Raw genomic sequence first — 22,017 nt, 5'->3', positions numbered from 1 at the left:
TATGTTAAAATTCAGAACTTCTGTTCAATGAAAGATACCACAGAGCAGAAAGCCAAGCCACATAGAGTGAGAGAAGAATTTTGCAACATGTGTGACTGTCAAAGTAGTACCAAGAATTTTTAAAGAGGAAAAGGACAAATAACCTGGCAGTTCACAAAAGAGACCTTTAAACCAAACCCATTTTCATATATATATCTAATGTGGAAAGGTACTTGACCTCATTTGTAATCAGAAAAATGCAAATAAAAATCACAGCAAGATACAATTGTATTTCTCCCAGCACACAACACTTGGCAAAAAATGAGAAGCATTGGTGAAGATATAGAGCAACTGGAACTCTCAGTCACTTTTGGTGAAAATGTAAATTGCACAATCACTTTGGAAAACAGTTTGCCATTACCTGGGAAGATTGAGGATGCATACACCCTACCACTCAGCAACTGTTCACAATAGCCTCAAGCTGAAAACTGCCCAAGAGCCCATCAAAAGTAGAACAGATATGAAATTCTGATATATTTATACAATAGAACAATTTATACAATAGAACATCAATGAGCAAATGAATTACAGTTACAGCAATGTGGATGAATTACACATACATAATGTTGACCAAAAGAATAAACACACACACACACACACACACACACACACATATTTAAACTTTAAAGGAACTAAAAATATGTTTTTAGGGACGCATGCATAGCAAGAATAGTCAAGGAAATGATGACTATAGAAGTCAGTGTGGCAATTATATCTCAGGGGAAAGATATAAGAGAACAGCAAATATATGTGTTGGGGAATTTTCTGAGGGAGCTGCTGATATAACTATGTACTTCTCTGCAGTATATTGCATTTCACAATAAAATATTTCAAAAAGATAAACACATTATTACCAATTTGTGAGTTTTCACCATAAATAAAAAATTAATTTGGGCTTAAAAGTGAGCCTGAAACTGTGGAGGCCAGTCAGAGGCACAGCAGACCCAAAGCCATTGATAAGCAGCATTTTTTTTTTAATGCATGAATGGTCAATTTTGGAAAAAAAATCATAATAGTCTCTTTTTTTTCTATTATGAGACACATGGAAAAGGCATATTTTTTAGATTCCTATTACAGTGAACAGAAAATGTCAATTAAAAACTGGCCATTTTTTTGACTACATTAGTAGTTATTAGTAGGCATAGTGAAGAAACAACAGCATAGAGGATCCTTTCTAATCGCTCATTCCTTATCTTTTCATAGCCCCTAGTTCACACTCTGCCTGAACATTATAACTGCCTAGAGAACAACACACACACACACACACACACACACACACACACACACACTTTTAAAGCTTTGTTGGTGATTCTAATGCATAGCCAAAGTCAAAAATCACTAGAGCTCTCTTTAATGCATATGTGACATATCCTTTTAACCCCCAAACAACCACACTAAAATGGCATGTCCACCTCAAGATGGGCAAAAAACCAGGACTCAGTGAGGCATAGTAATTTGCCCAAACACCATGCATCAAATTAGTGGAAAAGGGGGGGGGCTAGGGCTAGCTTGTTTCACTCAATCACCTGTTTGTTCCAATAATGAAGTGGCTACTGTGGGAAGGTATTGTGTCAGGTGTCAAGGAGAGAGAGACCTAAACATAGCTCTTGGCTCTATTATACACCCCACACTGAGCCTCCTCCTCTCTCTGACTGGTCCAGACTGTGCAGGGGAATTGGATATCCTGCAGTAGCCAATGCAGCCAGTTTGCTAAGTTTCCAGGACTCTGGCAGCTCCCATGGCTAGCGGCCCTTGACTGCTGCCGGCAGCTATTCCAATTCCTGCACAATACTGACCACTCCCTGGGGCTCATCCCCAACTCTTGGTTGCCTTTTCCACCTTAACTTAAGCACACATGCCTGGGGCAAGTCCAAACAGCCAAGTTTGTAATCAGATCAAGTGCAGTACTGGGAAACTGTTGAATGCATAGACTAGTCTAAGTCGCCCCTGATCGAAAATAATGACTATCTAATTTATATTCCTAAAATTTGAATTTATAATATTGTTATTCTCCATAAGTCAATTTATTTGGTTGATAAACATAGGAATACCAAAAATAAATACATGCGATACTAGCTTCTAAAACAGATTCAGAAGAAAGGCACATTCTCTGGGTATTGAAATGTACTGCTGGAGCAAAAATTGCGGTTGGGAGATGAGGAAGAACTGACAATTAAAAGTCATCAGAATGTGTTTTTAAATGTTATTACGGTTAATGACAACTGTAAAATGAATTTAAAGGCACAATTTAGGACACTTGCAGAACTTCACCATAAAGTAGTAACATAAATGTTTCTATTCATGTAAGAATCCAGGAAATAAAAATAACCTTTATGGCAATATCCTCTGTTTCTGTGGGACGTAGACGCCGTGTTGATTGCTCATAGCTGTCCAGGTGATATCTTCCAGGCTGTTTCCTGTTTATAGTTTTTGGCTGCTGCATTCCAAATGGAAGAGAACACAAGTTGAAGCTTTATTTTAAAAAATCAGGTTTTACTGAACATTTACTCACATTGCTGCCTCACTTAAGTTCCAAGGAAAAGAAACAAGTGGATATCATATTTTAATTATTTCAATGACTCCTTAAAAAAAAACAACAAAAGAATTCTTAAGCTCTAGTTAAATCTAATTCACATGCCTCTTAAGAAAAATGAAAATGGTAAAATAGGATACTTGCAAATGATGGAAATTAAAGTACAGGTCTCAAACTAAGTTTTGGATAATCTTTTTCCAATGATATGGATGGATTATGCCCAGGCGATAAACATAGCTGTGTAGTGTTAAAAGGTGATCAGATTAACTCAGGTCAAACTAGAATCCATTTGTTAGACTATGACATGGTTTGGCTGCATCCCACCTCAAATCTCCACTTGAATTGTAGCTCCCATAATTTTCAAGTGTCATGGGAGGGACCCAGTGGGAGTTAATTGAATCATGAGGATGGGTCTTTTCCCATGTTGTTCTTGTGGTAATGAATAAGTCTCAAGAGATCTGATGGTTTTGCAAAGGAGGGTTCCCCAGCACATGTTCTCATGTCAGCCGCCACGTAAGACGTGCCTTTGCTTCTCCTTTGCCTTCCACTATGGTTGTGAGGTCTCCCCAGCCATGTGGAACTATGAGTCCATTAAATCTCTTTTCTTTATAAATTACCCAATCTCAGGTATGTCTTCATCAGCAGCATGAGAACAGACTAATACAGCTATCAGGCTTTTAAACATTCCACCAATAGATTATTGATTATTCTCTGAATCACGAAAATTTTTAATCTGATACACTCACATAAATCAGACTGAGCTATACAGCACACAGAATCTGCTATGGATTGACAGAAACATAAAGATCAAGATTTTTTTCATCCAAAGATATTACAATGTTTCATCAAGAGATCCATAAGTCTTATACAATGATCTAGTCTATTTCAAATTTTACAGCCCTATTCTTAGTCAACAAACTAAAACATCCATTGTAAAGAGGATGCCAGCTGAGGTGTGACAGTCTTCACATATTTAGGTGAACATAAGTCATACCTAGAAATTTGTCATTCTCTAATTTTTGAGTTCAGTTTCACACAGAGATAAATGGCTAAAGAGAAGGTAGAATATTTAGCTCATAAACCTCTCATTTGGAAAAAATTTACAGCTCAAAATTTCTGTCAGAAACATATTGAATCCGTATTTCAACATAAATAGTTTTTTTTTAAACAGAGTCTCACTCTGTCACCCAGGCTGGAGTGCAGTGGCATGAACACAACTCACTGCAGCCTCAACCTCTCAGGCTCAAATGATCCTGCCATCTCAGCCTCCTGAGAAGCTGGGACTACAGGTGCATATCATCATGCCTGGCTAATTTATCTATTTGTAAAGATGGGTTCTTCCTATTTTGCCCAGGTTGGTCTTAAACACGTGGACACAAGCAATCCTCCCATCTCAGCTTCCCAAAGTGCTGAGACAATAGGTATGAACCACCGTACTCAGCCATAATTATCTTCCCTACTCGAATACCTTATAGAGACTATGAAGGCTAAGTAATAATACATTTTAAACTGTTATGTTACCTAGGAAAGCAAAGGATTCTAGAATTGTGAAAGTTGTTGGTTTCGGCGGGGGGTTATTTTTTTGACCTGGAAGTGCAGGTTTAGCTTTTTGAAAAATCAATTGGGTTCTACTGTGGGAATTAGGAATGTCCTTGAATAATCAGTAATTTAATCCAAACAAGATATTGCTCTTCCAATTTCCATCAACTGGTGTATCAAGAGAACACCAAACTATCAAATAGTACATTGCTAGGCTACGCGCAAATAAATATACAAACTAAAAAGCCACTGAAAAGATTAGAAAGCAAGACACTAGCAGTCATTCAGTCACACAGAAATTACTAATATATTTAGACTTAAAGAGAGAGAGGAGGAGAGTATGTTAATAAAATTTTATTTTAGTTTCGTTTTTCCTTCCCACAGCCCTCACAAATACTCCTGGAAGTACACTGCAGGAGAGGTTGTAGAAAGCCACTATCCTTTAGGCTAAATATATTTTCCATACAAAATAGGTCTACACCTACATATAAAATGCACTGTCTTCTAGAGTCTTTAATTCCATAACATTATTGCCCCCACAGGTCCAAAAGAAATGACTTCATGCCCTTCAAAAAACTAAGAACAGGGTGGGAAGAGGAGATGTGTTGACAGAGATTTGAGTCGAAGTTCCACAGATGTAATATGAAGAGACTTTGGCCCTAGACTGTCACTAATTCTCCATGGAGATTCTACAGCCAAAACCACTTAACTCTAAGCTTTTACAGAAAACATAGTATCTTCAGTGCTCTCAAGAAGGAGTTTCCATTAGTGTTATTTTCAAACACACAGCTTTTTTCACTCCATTTTAAAAAGTTTGTCATTTGTGGTTTGGCCCATCAGCAGTGATGACTGACCCTGAAAGACATCAATAAGTCAAGTCTGGTTTCAATAACCCCGAAGATATTGGATGCATTTGAAGGGGATTCTTCTTTTCTTTCCAAAACCTTTTCTCAGTTCCATTTTTCTTCTGTGCCACATCTCATACAAAAAAATTCTTCAGATTCCCCTAACTCCATAAACTTGACCTCCTGTATCTTGTTTCTTGAGGTCATCCCCATATCTCTAAAAGATTAGTTCTTTGGTAGTCTAAGACCATCCAAAAGAGGGACAAGCCTGGTTCTAATCAAATAGTTGACCTTCCTACTACTGAAAAGTTTAGACACTCTTTAATGCATTTTTGTCTTTGTGTCCATGTCCACACAATAACAAACAAGCATTGTTCCTCCACCATATATTGACCAGGTGAGATTTTGTCTGAGAAGGTTGGTGGTCCCTTCTCAGACAAAATCTCGCCTGGTCAATAAAACAACTTAACAACAACAACAACAAAACCCTCCAGAACAGCAGAAGAAAACAAGTCTAAATATAGCAACATGATTGTCCTATTTTTAGCAATTTTAAACATGATGTAAAAAATACATAATATAGATGATTTCCTGGGAAAAGCTTTCGACATTCTAATCAGTAGTCAGGAGAATGCATGTACACTTGTATTGGTTCATATAAATGGTAAATATATTCATTTTTTCTAATAGTAACTCAACTAATATGAACTTATGACTCACTGTAGAACAATGCTTTTCTACTTTATGAAATATATTAATTTTTAAGAATTTCTTCAGAATGTTTTTGACACTTTCTTCAAGAAACTGGTATAATCCAGTCATTGATTTAATATTATCTAATGGCTAATGACTCTTAAATTTATATCTCCAATGTTTATGTCTCTTCTTGGATTAAGAAGTATCTCAAAATTTGCATGTGCAAAATGTACCTCTTGATTACACCTCAATGCCAATCTCCTCGTTTCCAAGCCTCCCTATTTTAGTTAATGGCTAGATCATCTACCCAAAAGTCAAACCAATAATGTAGGATTCCTCCTTGAGTCCTCTTTCTCCTTTACCTCCTCCATCCAATCTATCAGCAAGTCTTTATTAGCTCAACATCTAAAGTGTATACTGAATTTGATCTTTTTTTCCCACAATGTCCACTGCAACTGGACCAAAAACTCTAACCATCATCCTCTCATGCCTACGTTATTATAATGATCTCTTTACTGATCTACATGTTTCACTCTTTGTCCTCCAGTGACTTCTCTCTACACAGAAAACAACATAATCTTTAAAAAATATAAGCAAAATTATATTACTCCCTACTTTGAAACCTTCCAATAATTTCCTATTGTATATCAATAAAATCCAAACTCTTTCCATGGTTTATAAGGCCCTCAATCATTGTTCTTACATCATCTCATCTTTCTCTTCTTCACCAGGCTCCAACCACAGTGCCCCTCTGTTCCTTGACTACACCAAATGAATTCCTACTTCAAGATCTTTGCAACTACTAGTTCTCCTACTTGGAATGCTCTTTCCCCATAACCTTTCAGGAAAGGTACCTATTTTTTATTCAGGTCTTAGCTCAAATGCTGGCTCTTCAGAAGGGACTTCTTGGAAATGACTACTCTGCTTCAAGTACCCATTTCACTCTCAGATATCCTCTTTTATTTTCTTCACACAGTGATACTATGTTATTGTTTTAATTTGCTTATCAACTCCTGCCTCAATAAAGCAAATTCTGTGACAGGAAGGATCTCACATGTCTCATTCATTGCTACATCCCTAGATCTGAGCACAAAGCACAGGGTAGCCAAAAAATCTAAAAACACAGGCATATATTTTAAAAATAACTTATTCATATTACATGTAATGCATGACAAAATAACATTGACTATGCTTCCAGATTTTATGTAGATACTAAGTAAATATTAGTATCATGGATAAATGAACTGGTCTACAACTTACAAGACACAGGTTTTTTTTTTTTTTGAGACGGAGTTTCGCTCTTGTTACCCAGGCTGGAGTGCAATGGCACGATTTCGGCTCACCGCAACCTCTGCCTCCTGGGTTCAGGCAATTCTGCCTTGGCCTCTTGAGTAGCTGGGATTACAGGCACGCACCACCATTCCCAGCTAATTTTTTTTTTTGTATTTTTAGTAGAGACGGGGTTTCACCATGTTGACCAGGATGGTCTTGATCTCTCGACCTCGTGATCCACCCGTCTCCTTTTAATTCTAGCTCTACCACTTACTAATCTTATGATTTTATTTAAGCCTCGTGACATGCAAAATAAAAAGAGCTGGATAATTGGAAAGTAAGAAAAAGACAATGCAATGTAATTCAGCTGGAAAATAAAAAGAGACAATGTAATATTTTAAGTGGATCAAAAGATAAAATGCATCAGAAAATGTTTCAAACTAAAAAGTATAATACAGTTAAAAGGTACTATAAGAAAATGGTGCATGAGTAGTAAGCTTATTTTGTGTTATTTTTATATAAATTTGGAGTAACCAAACTCTGAATTTCCTTTTCAATTGAACACATATTGTCTCTTCAGACAATTCTTTCTGGATTTATAAAGACAAGCTGTATACATTTGTTTATTGACTTTAAACTTGTGAGGTTGTGTAGAAGCAAGTGGCAATTTTTCTTCAGATGGGTTAAAAAATAAAGCTTATAATCACTTGGAATATCACTCATATTCTGCTGAGACTGTCCTCTATTCACAAATTCCATAAGAAAAATAAAGCACTTACAACTCCAGTGTGTTTCTTACAGGACTCAAAAGGAAGCGAACTCTCACCAGTTCGCCAACTGTCATCACCAATCTCATCACTCAAGAGAAACTCATTCAGCTTTTGAACACTGAAAAAAGCAACAAACACAAAATAAGAGTTAACAATAAAACCACCACCAACAAAGTACTACTTAAATAACCTCCTAACACAAATTATCATGGTGAGTAGGATGCTTGTGAGAATCATTTTTCAAGACCTACTGGGAATTCAGCTAGATCAACCGTTTTGACAATCCTAAATTGCCAGGGACAGAGGGATTTCCAGAACATGGAACTTTCAGTGCTAAAACCAGAAAAATCTCAGAAAAATCAGGACCACTTGTCACCCTAAATTCAACAGAACATTCTTTGTTTTTTTTTTTTTTTTGCAATTATATTCCTTGTCAAAAACAATGAAGTTTTTTAGGAACTTGGAACAGAGTGATTAAAAATAACAACAATGAGGAAATTCCTCTTAGTATTCTAATATTACAAATGAGGGGGAGGTGAGGTACAGAGAAACTAAGTAACCTACCTAAAACTATTTAGCATGTAACCACTGCAGCTCTGGAGTCCCTGGTCACTGTGTATCTTGCTTAAGCACTATGTATTATGCACATTTTCTGATTCTGGCAAGGAGAGGGGCCTCTAGAGTCTTGCTCCTCAAAAGTTTCAGCCAAGGACCAGCAGCATCAACATCAACTGGGAGCTTATTAGAAACAGAAAGTCTAAGCTCTGTCTCCAAATATGAATCACAATATGCATTTGAACAATACCCAGAGGTACTTCATAAGCACGTTACCATTTGAGAGGCCCTGCTCTACAAGACTGTTATGCAAACATTCTTTTCTGTGACCGCCTCAGTACAAGCCTGGGCACAAGACTATTTGGCTCATGTACTCTACCCATTCTAATGTCTCAAACCAGTGTCATAGGATCAGAAGCAAAAATAAATAAGTAAAACAAAGAAAATAATAAAATTTGTAGACATTAGCCTATAAATAAAATAATACACAAAAGAAAATTCAATGAAGTTGCAAAGGAAAACAAGTGCTCCTTTTGGCAAGCTAGGATGCAGAAAGTGGGAAAACTTGCTTAGTATATGCAGCAGCAACTATGGGGGAGGTATCGCCTTTTTATAGGAAACTAGAAAATGTATGTATGTATAAAATAAATGGTTTCTTTTTAAAAAAAATTTATTTGAACTTATTTTCAAGTTCCTCCAGACAGGTCTTCAGGGCTTGTTTTTTTGTGACATAATAACAAAATGAGAAAAAAGTAAATTTAATTCAGTCTGTTGCCCATGATATTTAAGCATTTTGGCTTTGCATGCCATGGAAACATGAAGGAAGATGAAAATCCATTGAGGCAATCTATTAGCCGTCAAATTGTAGTTGCAGGGAACTAAAAGAGATAATTGTTTAGGAAGAGCTTCAGTTTGTACACTTTCTTTGAGTCTTTGACAGCAAAGTCTGACCATGTAGACTTGAAAAACTGTGTTATAAACGCCTTATGAAACATTATCTCATTCCTCTTAAATAGCTGTTATTTCTCCTTCACTTTTGAAGATTGTAATTGTCATTCTGTTCTTATATTTTGAAAAGATTTGATTTTAAGAAATACAGCTCTGTCAATCAAAGAAATACCTTTTTAACAATCTCACACCATGTCTCTGCACAAAAAAGAAAGTGGAGAAGCCAGGCTCATTTGTCTTTATAACTCCAAATCTAGCAATGCCTGGCACATGTTGTTCAAGGAATGTTTGCTGACTAAATCAAAGAAGGAATAATCAATGATTCAGACATTAAGTAAAGTCGGTTGGTTCAATTTTCCATTCCCATTTCTAGTATAGATACAAATCACTAATCTTTCCAGTATAGATACAAAGCTTTTATGGAATAAATGAGCCCACACTCCTTGAGCATTGGAAGCAATGACCTCTGACCTTGATTGGGAATGGGGATGAACATTCTCTCTTCATAATAACCCACTTCGAAACATCAGTGACAAGGACCATCAATGGACGCCAGTACTAACCTGTCTCTGAACCTCTTACTTCCTTTTCCTCCCAAGTCCCCACGCTCTCTGGGTGAGGATCTCCAGCACTGCTGTTTTGTCATTGTTGGTGTTTGTTTCATGTCTATCTCTGCTACTAGACTGTGAGCTTTTTAAAAGCAGATTTTCATCTTTAGAATATATTCCAATGCCTACAATATAGCATGGTCATTCCTCAAGAAATGTCTGATGAAATAATAAATGAGTAATACAAAAAGCATTTTCTATTCATATGAGGTCCTTTCAGAAATCACAGAGGTAGAACGATTATTGAAAATGCACAAATCCTGACCGAGGGTGAAGTAATTTCCACCACGCTTCCAGGTTTATATTTTTAAAATGCAAATCTATGCATGTAATGACCCGCTTCTTAAAGTGACAAATTGTATCCGGTTGACTTTACGCATCTTTAGCATCATCTAAAAGCTGCTCAGGAGTTTACTCTCCAGCTTCATGCCCTGATATTTCCCACATCAGAACCCTTCCTCCAATGACACTGAATTACTTTTAGTCTCCTGAAGATACCAAGATTTCTCACCTACTTACCCACCTCTTCCCCTTGAATCTACTGCTGCCTCTGCTAAAACATGTTTTATTTTTTTTCCAACTTGCCAAGTCTTACCTACTTTTAAAGATTCTATGAAAGAGTGCCACTTCCTTTAAGTCTTTATTCATCAGATAGTTTCCTTTCTCTCTCAAAAAGCTTCAAGAATGTCCATTATGAGCCATAGCAGTCTGTGTATAGCTTTATAATGCCATAACCCTTTATACAGCAATTTGTTTCCCTTCCTGGTCTCTCTCTCCAGGAGTCCCTCCCTGGACTCCCTGTAGATGTAAGGCTATCTATTATTTTTGCAATTCTTAATGCCTAGCAATGTACCTGCATCAAAAAATGAATGCACCTCCACAGAAGATGCTCTGAGGCATGGGGTAGAGATGAGTGAAATGATGGTAAGATGGTAAAAAATGGAGATTTGTAACATACCTAAAATATTTAGGCAACATGGTGGGCACTTTTTGTGTATTATCTCATTAAATTTTCTCAACCACCATAAGCAGAGTAATATTATTGTGCTCATTTGACAACAATGAGGTTGAACAATGAGTATTTCCTGGTAGGACCAGAATTTGAAAGTAGGTATATTTGCTACCAATCAATTTGCTATCCTGCCTCTACCACCTTTCTAAATCAGTATTTCACTATTTTCTCATTTGTTTAGATTATTCACAAAAATATTTTAGGTCTTAGTCATATGTTATTTTTTCACTTCCCCAATTATACTTTGGGTGAGTAGATACAGCTTAAGTACCCTAGACAGGAGCTATATTAATTGGGAAAACTTAGTTTGTTCCCAGCAGTCACATGTTTGTTGGTTCTTTTTGTAGGAATTATAAAATTTTGTAAACTGAAATACAGAGACCAGGTCAAAGTATAAGAATGCTATATGGCAAATATGAAGAACCATTTATTTGACTTAAGATAATGCAGTGAACTAGCCATACCTACATTCTTTTGGGAGGTACATGAGAGCAAGAACACAAAGTTACTTCCCAAGAAAGTGAAGGATTTGTGTTACACGTTTGTTTTTCTCTTGGCCAAAAGCCTTTTTGGACATAGATATTGGATTGTGCATCAAACAGAATGTACAGATACCTAAACTCAAATTATTTATAAAGGATATAAGCTATTACTTTTAAAAGAGCAAAACACATATATTATTTTCTTACAACAAAAGCAAAGTAGAAAAGTGAGAGGCAAGCATCCTAAAAAACATCACTCTTCTTAGAGCATTTTGTTATTTTAGATAATAGTTACTTTTCATTATTGGGTTTTGGGAAAGTAGGCAGAACACTTCATTATAAAATGTCCAGAAAATTCAAATGGTGTGGAGTGCTGGGGTGTGTGAGGAGACAACCTGAATCACACCTGCCTCGTTCTTCCATTTTACGAGGTATATACAGGTCTCAGCCATTGAATGCTATGAAGACAACTTGGCTAATGAGCCAAACTTTTTAAAAGAAAGCATAAAATTATTTTGGAGCAGAGAATTGAACATGGTACAGAATCTTCCTCCAGTAGAGAAGTTTACAAGTCTCTTACATGCATGTATAACACAAGTTTGAGAGTGTGCTTTATCCCATTTTAAACCACCAAGTTTCTAAATCTATTTCAGAGTGCAGTGAGAGACTTAGAATTTCCACACTTCCTGAAGAGGAGATTTCAAAATCAGCTGACCAAAGTCTCCGATTATAAACAGGCTGTTCAACTCACAGTGGGCCAACTGGCACTCAAGGCTGGTCACGGGTTCCCAGGCACAGAAGAAAATGCTGTAAGTCCAGTCAAAACTGGGAGAGCACTTATTTCGGTTCTCAGAACCATCAGACAGTGGTAAAAAGGATTAATGTTCTCTTCTGACCAGCCATCTCTGTAGGACCCGCAATTCAACCACCGAAACTCATTTGAGAGAATCAGGCTTTTATAAGCAGATTTTGTTTGGCCTATGGCTTCGGATTTCTGGAACTGAGCCCTGAAAACAGACTGGTCTTTATCAAACTGGCAAATGTCTTTTCCATGAGATGTGCAGAAGGGAGAGTGCTATGCAGAAATATACGGTGGGCATATCCATTCTCCACCGTACTAGGATTTACTACTACAGAATTGTAGACCACGGATTGGAGGGCCACCCCTAGATTGTTTTCAGTCTTTTTTAATGAACTCAAAGTCCTTTCAAGATTTCAGAGGCATTATCTATTGTAAGCTATCAACTGCTTTCTATCTCCACTTGTAGTACAAAGTCAAATTCTAAATAAAAGTGCAACCATGAAAGGGACAGTTGTTGAGTGGAGAAAGTGAAAATAAGGATCAAAATAGCAGACTCTGGCCATTTATCAATTTTATTGTTTGAGTAGCTTCCCTTCCAGAGCACTGCCTAATTTGGAAGTGGTGTTATAAAAAGTAGTCAGTGATCTGGACAAGTGTTTCAGAAGGCAGAACAATAAGAAAATGAGAGCAGATGTGGCCAGAAGGCTTGAGCTCTAGACACTAACAGCTCTAGAACTGATTGTTAATGATATGTCTTAGAGGTTAACACTGAAACTATGTTATGTTATCATATTCTATAGGAATTTGGTTTATAAGATGATTTATATGCATTTTAATGTTATTTGATAGTAAGACATTGTCAAACCAATGTAAACTATTGGCCTAAAACTGAAGATTCTGGTATTTTGGATATTAAATTCAGTTTTCTCGGCAAGATATAGACATGAGCACAATTTTCTCATTTTAAAAGCCTTACAAATGATGTTCTATGTTTCTGTCAATTGCAACATGATGCTTCATTTATTTAAAGGTTCGATGTTCCAATTTTTCTTCAATATTGCAACATCTTGGCATTTCTTTCAAAAGCCAGATATAAATATGATAATGACTATTAACAAAGCATTCTGACGTTGCATAGGTTTATAAAGAGCATGTATCTAAAAAAAATTCTTCTTTAAGACTGCCTAACTTATAGGAGCACAAGACATATAGACTATGGTATAGGCAGCTTATCTTCTGGTTTGGTAACACATCTATATAAATAAAAATGGTGGAGAAATGGTCTTATCATATCTATTTTTATAGTTGTGCATTATAAATTATAAAGAGACAATTTGCACTGGTTGGAAACACTATAGAAGCATATTTAAATGAGCAAAATACAAAATGGTTTTACAATTCTTTCCATTTTCAGAGACTTTAAGCTTGGATTTTTTTTCCAGATTAAACTAAAATTAAAATAGTAAATGGGATGATGTGAACATTCTCTGACAATATTGGTGCCAATATAAACTGGCACAGCTTTTGTGGAAATACATTATGACTATGTTCATTTTTAAAAATCTTAAAAATGTGTGCCCTCTTTGACCTAACACCACTTCAGTGGAAAGCAACATATTCATCAAGGACCTCAAAGGTGTACACATTATTAGAACTAGTATCCCAACTTCTAGAAATCCAACCTAAGAAAATCATCAGAGAAAAGTTTAAGATAAACAGAGATGTGTGAACTTCAATGTTATTTACGTTAGGAAGAAAACATAAACATTCTTAATGTCCAGTAAAATGGTAATTATTAAATAAATTTGAATACTTCCAATATGAAATATTACATAGTAAACATCATGTATTATGAAACTTAAATAAGGGGAAAATAATAAAAACAATAAATGTAATCAGGAGACAAACACTAGATAAATTTAAAATTTTTGTTTTGAAATAATTATTTTTATATCAAAAAAATAAAAGACTGAAAAGTAGCATACCATAATTTTAACAATGGTTATCTCCTGGCAGTGATTTTAAGGTTCTTTTTTATATTTTTTCAAAGACTCCCATGAACACACATTTCTATTATCAACAAGCAAAAATTATCAGCCACTTTAGTGCCTACCTTATGATGGCTTTGACTGCAAATCTGACCACCGTGGAGAGCAGGAACAGTGGCGTCACCAGGATATGGAAGAGAGACAATGAAGCAAAGGCTTCTGCAGGTTTCAGATTGTTTCCACTGGTATACGCATGGGTCACAAATGTCTGTGCAAAGAAAGGAGTTCTTTGGTGAAAGTTGAAGAAAGTTTCACACATGCATACATTCAGTCTTAGAAACCTAACACATTCTGCTATGGGAATATGTCCATTGCAACTATGCTAACAATGACTTCATCCAAAACTCCCTAATTAAAACAATATTTGCTTTTGGTGAATACTGAAAGGTTTACCTGCAATTATGATGGTAAACTTATGAGAAAGTTAGCAAAAATTCTACTTACAGATTAGGTAATTGACTCTGTCAGATTACTAAGTAGGGGGAATAACTGGGTGGAGAACCTAGAGTTTTCAACAGTCAAGCCCTTTCCAAGCAATACTAAATATTCCAGGGGAAAAAATAATGTTTTGTTGTTTGAGGGTCCTCACTGTGATTCTTTACTAAGACTGTCAGCATTGATATCCAAAGGATACTTATTTACATTTTTTTGGAGACAAGGTCTCACTGCATTGCCTAGGCTAGAGTGCAGTAGGGTGATCATGGCTCACTGCAGCCTCGACCTTGCCAGGCCCAGGTGATCCTCACACCTCAGCCTCCCAATTAGCTTGGAACTACAGGCATGCGCCACCATGCCCAGATAATTAAATTTCTACAAAAAATACCAGTTGCCAAGTTTGCCATTCTAGTATGAAACATAATGCAATTATTTAAGATTTTCTGGTTGTTGATCTAGCTCCATCTTGTTATAAGAGTGTCTGGAAACCAGGTCATTGAGATTAGAACAGTTAGTTCCCAGCCACTGTTCCTTTTGCTCCTAAGCGTACATTTGGTGATGTTTTGATTGTCATAACTGAGGTTCCTACTGGTACCTGGTAGCTAGAAGCCAGGGATGCGGCTAAACATTCTAACACAGAGGGCAGCCCCCTAGAACAAAAATCATTTGGATCAGAATGTCCATAATGTCTTCATTGAGAAACCCTGGATTAGAACTCTTGCAACTGAGACTGCAATAGAGGCTAAGTCACAGAGGTGAAGTAATATATATTACTACCCACACATTCTTGCTCATACATCATATATAATCACTGACTTGGTTTCATTTCTAAAGGCGAGAAAAAGTGTCTTACAGCAAGAACAGCTGCTATGGGAATTGCTGCATTCATGAAGACTGTGGAAAGAAATAATATGCATTAGTTTCACTGAACTGTGCAAACATTTTCAGAAATTTTAATTAATCATCTATTATTACTTAAACTTTCTTTGAAGACAGGAAGGACAAAGTGTATTAAATGTCATTTTGTCTGGAGACCATAAACATTTCCCAGTTAATATAGCCTTGTCTGCAGTTTTATGAGCTCCCATATGTTAGTCTTAACCAGTATCTGTTTTACTTTATTGAAATCTTTTCTTATGAAATGTTACAAACAAAAGAATTCACATAAAATCATCCTTCAGTGATACAAATTATTAGAATTTAACTAGTATGTATTCTAGAGAGGGGTTACAATCTATCTTTTGTTTAGTCCACTAAACTAATTTAAATGTGTGAAAATCAGGTTACTATACAGATTAAAAACAAGAATTTGACATCACTTCAAGTTCTCTTTCCAACTGTGATATTAATATTCATTTATGGCCCTTTCCTTTAATAAAAGAACTCCATATCCTGGACTCTCTGCATGGTTAAATATCACTCCTGGAATATATTTCACTATCATTGGATCAGCATGAGATGCCTAGCTGAAATAAGAAAAACTCACATTTTAGCCTGAAATGCTAGTATTTGGAAATAACAGTAAAAATTAAAGGCCCAGTTGATGATTTATAGTCACACAGTCATAAACTATAGAGTTTTAGGAACCGAGAGACCAAAGAATAAGTGAGTTGTTGGTAACGGAGCCCGGCAATGACAGAGTGAGAAGCTAGACTCTAATTTTCTTGACAGTAGATGGCTCAGGTCTTAAAAATCATCAGCTCTCAGGAATTATCCTTACCACTGCACATACAACAGAATCAGACTGTGCTTTTGCAAGTCCAGATATGACTTAGTTGTCAAAAATAGACTCTTGTGCAGTACTGTGAAACCAAACACTGATCTGAGTTTCATAATAACACAAGCGAGGAGCCACGTTTCTGCAACCTACTTTCTCTGACTATTGTCATCCTATTTTATTTTAAGTTCTGGGATACATGTGCAGGATGTTCAGGCTTGTTACAGAGATAAACATGTGCCATGGTGGTTTGCTACACCTATTAATCCCAGCATGCATTACCTACTATTCCAGAGTTTCTCCCTCCCTGCTGCCCTCCTTATAGGCCCCAATGTGTGTTGTTCCCCTCCCTATGTACATGTGTTCTCATTATTCAACTTCCACTTATAAGTCAGAAAGTGGTGTTTGGTTTTCTGTTCCTGTGTCAGTTTGCTGAGGATAATGGCTTCCACCTCCATCCATGTCCCTGCAAAGGACATAATCTCATTCCTTTTTATGGCTGCATAGTATTCTGTGGTATATATGTACCACATTTTCTTTATCCAGTCTATCATTGATGGACATTTGGGTTGATTCCATGTCTTTGCTATTGTGAATAGTGCTGCAATGAACATACGAATGCATTTATCTTTAAAAGAGAATGAGTTATATTCCTTTGGGTATATGCCAAGTAATGGGATTGCTGGGTCAAATGGTAACTTTTGTTCTAGCTTTTTAAGAAATCACCACACTGTCTTCCACAACTGTTGAACTAATTTGCATTCCCACCAACAGTGTAAAAGCATTTCTATTTCTCCACAGCCTCACCAACACCTGTTGTTTCTTGACTTCTTAAAAATTACCATTCTGACTAGCATGAGATGGTATCTCATTGTGGTTTTGATTTCCATTTCTCTAATAATCAGTAATGTTGAAATTTCTTTCATGTTTGTTAGCTGCATAAATGTCTTCCTTTGAGAAGTGTCTATTCATGTCCTTTGCCCACTTTTTAGGGTTTTTTTTCCTCATAAATATGTTTAAGTTCCTTGTAGATTCTGCATATTAGACACTTGTCAGATGGATAGATTGCAAAAATTTTCTCCCATTGTGTAGTTTGTTCACTCTGATGATAGTTTCTTTTGCTGTATTGTCACCTATTTTCTAAGTGTATTCTTTTAACCTGCTTTATATCAGAGGAGGATGAAGCACTTGACACAGCGCCTCGGACAAAGTGTGCACTCAATAAACGTTTGTATTTTTCATTATCTTTTTAATCTTTACAATCCTACATGGTAGATATTATTACTATCCAGTGTTACAGATGAAGAAACTGAGGCTAGGAGGATATAAGTAATTTTCTCAAGACCACACTACTACAAAGTGTTAGAGCTAGGATTTACAGCCAGCTCTATTCGACTCACCACCAACAAGACTGCAGTGAAGAACATCATAAAAATTGAAGTGGTCAAACTGGAACTTTGCTCCGTTGACTCACGAATCCTAGCTCCCAATCATGAACACAGGATCATGCATTTTCCCCCTCATGACTTCTTATTGCTCTCCCCTGGTATAGCCTCCCTCTACCCTCTCTTTTCTCGTATTTGACTCAAATACCAACCCAACTCTCATCTCTACAGACAGACAAGCTGGATTCACATTTCACCTCAGCTGGATGATATGAAAGTACAAGTTACTTAAATTCTTTATACATCAATCTTTTAGTTTCTAAAGTGGAGTTAGGAATACAGTCTAGGCCAGGCATGGTGGCTCAGGCCTGTAATCCCAGGACTTTGGGAAGCCGAGGCGCTTGAGCTTAGCCATAGGAGGCTGCAGTGAGCTATGTTCATATCACTGCGCTCTGGCCTGGGTAATAAAGTGAGACCCTGTCTCAAAGAATATATAAAAATAAATAAATAATAGAATGAAAATCAATGGGCTGTTGTAATAATTAAATGAGATAGTATGTGAAAAACCACTTATGGCTAAGAGTGGTGGCTCATGCCTGTAATCCCAGTACTTTGGGAGGCTGAGGTGGGCAGATCATGAGGTCAGGAGTTTAAGACCAGCCTGGCTAATATGGTGAGATCCCGTCTCTACTGAAAAAAAAAAAATTAGCTGGGCATGGTGGCACATGCCTATAGTCCTAGCTACTCAGGAGGCTAAGGCAGAAGAATTGTTTGAACCCAGGAGGAGGTTGCAGTAAGCTGAGATCACGCCACTGCAAATCCAGCCTGAGTGACAGAGTGAGACTCCATCAAAAAAAAAAAGAAAAAGAAAAAGAAAAAAAAAAACCACTAATGGCAATAATTGTCCAAAGATACTGTCAATATATCTTTGTTGTTGTTGTTGTTATCATATTTCTGGCTGCCTCCAACATTCTCCTGAGAGTTTCAGTCCTTGAAGAGAAGGGCATATTGAAGGGGACACCAGCTTAGCGTAGTACAATATAAGCAAGTTAATCTCGATCATCCTGTCTTCTAGCATTTTGACAGCATGTTAGTGGTGCTTTGCTGGAAGACAAAACTCCTTCCAACTTCATTTTTAATGCCTCACGCATTTGGGCTAGAAGAAGAGGGCTATATAAACCAAATATTTTCTCTAAATCTATTTCACAAAAGAAATGTTTATAATCTCCAACCTTTAAAGGAGTTTATGATTCAAGAGGAAACAATATACAAACTTCCAAAAATTTAAGTTGTTAAAGGTCTTGGGAGCAACAAAGATGAGCAAAAGTGACACAGAAATAAAATCAAATCACACGTTAATAGGAATAGTTTTGCTAAGTTTGTGTAAATTTTACTAACATAAACCCTGTTATTGATGAGAATACTCAGAGTCATACTTTGAGGAAAAAAAAACAATATTTTTAAAGCAGTTGCTTTTAAAAGTTAGAGTTGAGGAAGAAAGAACTCTGTATTTAAAATTCTTGAAAGTATATTGAAAAGAAAGGGTTTTATGTGAATGAAATTTGGCTTCCTTCACCTGAAAATGATATTTTTTTCTCCTTGGTTTTAAAAAATGGCTATGTTTCTTGACAATCTTCAAGAAAATATCATATCATAAGCTCTCAAGGAGACAGGTTAAAAACAGCAAATATTTTTAACCCTTTTCCTCCTGTGTTCAAGCAATTCTCCTGCCTCAGCCTCCTGAGTAGCTGGGACTACTACCATTAGAAGTTAGAAGAAAAAAGTGCAGTTCACTACCATTACTCATTTATTTTTACATAAACGTGCCCTCTGAGGCTAAAGCAAATCTGTTTAATTTTTAATTTGAAAATAAAATGAAAAAGCCATTCTTGGAATTATTCCTAAACAGAAGTAACATGAGAATTGTCACAATCATCTGGATCACCTATTTAGGAAAAAATTGGATTCATCAAATGAATCTTCAGCCAACGCTGTTCAGGAAAGATGTTAACATCACACATAAGAATACTGTATTCTTTGGGAGGCCAAGGCGGTTGGATCACGAGGTCAAGAGATCAAGACCATCCTGGTCAACACAGTGAAACCCTGTCTCTACTAAAATACTGGGTATGGTGGCATGCACCTGTAGTCCCAGCTACTCAGGAGGCTGAGGCAGGAGAATTGCTTGAACACAAGAGGCGGAGGTTGCAGTGAGCCGAGATTGTGCCACTGCACTCCAGCCTGACGCCTGGTGACAGAGCGAGACTCTGCCTCAAAAAAAAAAATAAAAATAAAAATAAATAAATAAAAAAAAAGAATGCTATGTTTTCTAGGATTTGACATTTTTAGTGATCGAGAGTTACTATATTTTGTAAATGGAAACACCACTACTAAAAACAGAATGCTACAAATAGAATAATGTCTTTTGTTTCCAAAGTCGATATCCTAGAGTGATACTAAATGATAATAAAAGCGAAATTTTTTGTGGCAAAGTTTTCTTGGGGTAAAAGCTATAGCCACGAGCCCCACCTGTGAATATTCTGAGATAAATGGGAAAAGAGTTAAAGGATCTTTGGGGATAAGAAGATCAATAGTAGTGTAGTCAAATCAATTTCAGTAAACAAATTTTTACTGAAAACCAACTACTTATCCTAATTGAACTGATATAAGGGTTTTATTTATAGTTATTATTATCATCATCTTCATTTTACTGATGAAGAAAACCAAGAATTTCAGTTTGTAGAGTAACATAGCCAAGAGCACACTAGTTGTGAGGAATCAAATTCAGGTCTACTTGACTCTAAACCTGTGCTTACTTTGGTCTTTAAATGTAAACAGATAGCCCCGTGTACCTGGTGGCTATTGGACAGCACGTGTTTAGGAAATAAATGGGTGTCCCTGAATGACTAGAAAGTTTCATTGATCACAATCTAAACTGAATAGACTATGGGTTTCTCTGGTTGCCCTTAATGTCACCTGTTCTCAGAGCAACAGCAACTTACTGGAGAGTGATGTATAAAGTGCAAAGGTTTTGAGACTAGATAGTTCTTTCATTCTTGTTTCCTCCACACTTTTGCAGAAAATGTGTTCCCAGGCATACAATTTTAGAAGTTTGATGCCTTTCAATATTTCATTTGTTTTCTTCAGTCTCTCAGTGGAATAATCCTATAAAACAAAGGAAGAAAAATAATACCAGCTGCATCCAAGTGAATCAGAAAGGCAGAACCATGTAATGGACAGGGATTAAGGAGATCTAGATGTTGGACTGGCCCTGCCACTCACTGACTAGGTTGTGAAATTCCAGGAGAAGCACTTAAACCCTTTGTGCTTCATGAAACAAAGAGTCTAATGAGATGGACTCAAAATGTCTTTCCACTTAAAAACACATATGTCTCTGTTGCTTAGGTTTACATAAAGGCTAAAAGCAATTTTCTAAAGTTTCACGTGATTTCCTTTAATCAGGTCTGCAGATAATACAGACATAAATTTAAACAACTAATAAGGAGACTTACAATGGCTCCTAACATCTAAGTCATTTTCTTCTCCCATCAACTTTACCATTCATACTTACAAGAAGAAAAACAAGAAATTTAAGAAAAGTCAGTGGGCTTCTTATTTGAAAATATGAGGGTACAGAGTTAAGTGCATTCCTATTGCATCTTCATAACACAGCTATTGAAATTAAGCCTATTATCTTAGCTATCAAGAAATTTCCACATACTTCTTTATAAGCTCTTTATTAAGGCCTAAGTTAGATTTACTAACAACTTGAAATAATTGTAGAGAGATTTGTAGCAGATACAAAAGCTTCAATTTAGCCAGCTGTTTCAGCTTCCTTCACCATGACATGTAATACTAGAATTACTAGCAAGGTACAATATGACCAATTAACTATCAAAAGGGGCAGTAGAGTGGTCAAAAGACAGATGGGAGAAAGCAGAAGTAGCGAACAACTTGGTTTTTGTTCAACTTTTTGTTTTTACAGAGTCTTAAATGCCTATCAAGTGATTGTTCAATGAGTGAATGAATATGGTATGAATAGCTAAACAAAAGACAGATGTTTGGGAATCATCCTCTTCCACACCTTTCTGTACTTGTGTGTTGGAGTCAAAAGGATAGATGGTTCAGACAGAAATAATGAGTAACCTACCCAAAGCAGCAGAAAAACAAGCGATAAAAACCATTTGCATCACATGCAACTTGCTTGTCATAGTGGAAACACAAATGAGAAACAATCCCGTCAGTGGTAGCATCTCCACATTTTATGCCTGATTTACAGACAGCCTTGCTCATATTTAATCAAGCTTTATTTGTAAACATGCTGTCAACAA

At 36.4% G+C, this 22,017-nt stretch overlaps 1 protein-coding gene across 18 annotated transcripts in view; it reads right to left on the bottom strand.

Annotated features, from left to right (window-relative positions):
• Positions 1–22,017, bottom strand: part of ABCC9 (ATP binding cassette subfamily C member 9) — a 249,344-nt gene that overhangs the window by 82,876 nt on the left and 144,451 nt on the right. For all 18 annotated transcript variants that reach the window (XM_078336069.1, XM_078336077.1, XM_078336076.1 and 15 more), the window contains 5 exons: positions 20,689–20,851; positions 15,438–15,478; positions 14,215–14,357; positions 7,704–7,812; positions 2,369–2,476 (listed from right to left, as the gene is read on the bottom strand). In XM_078336069.1, the coding sequence (XP_078192195.1) occupies positions 2,369–2,476; positions 7,704–7,812; positions 14,215–14,357; positions 15,438–15,478; positions 20,689–20,851 (564 nt within the window). The remainder of the gene's footprint in view (positions 1–2,368; positions 2,477–7,703; positions 7,813–14,214; positions 14,358–15,437; positions 15,479–20,688; positions 20,852–22,017) is intronic.

This window comes from Callithrix jacchus, chromosome 9 (genome assembly GCF_049354715.1).
Source record: "Callithrix jacchus isolate 240 chromosome 9, calJac240_pri, whole genome shotgun sequence".
Lineage (NCBI taxonomy): Eukaryota > Metazoa > Chordata > Mammalia > Primates > Cebidae > Callithrix > Callithrix jacchus.
This window is presented reverse-complemented; position numbering and strand designations above follow the sequence as displayed.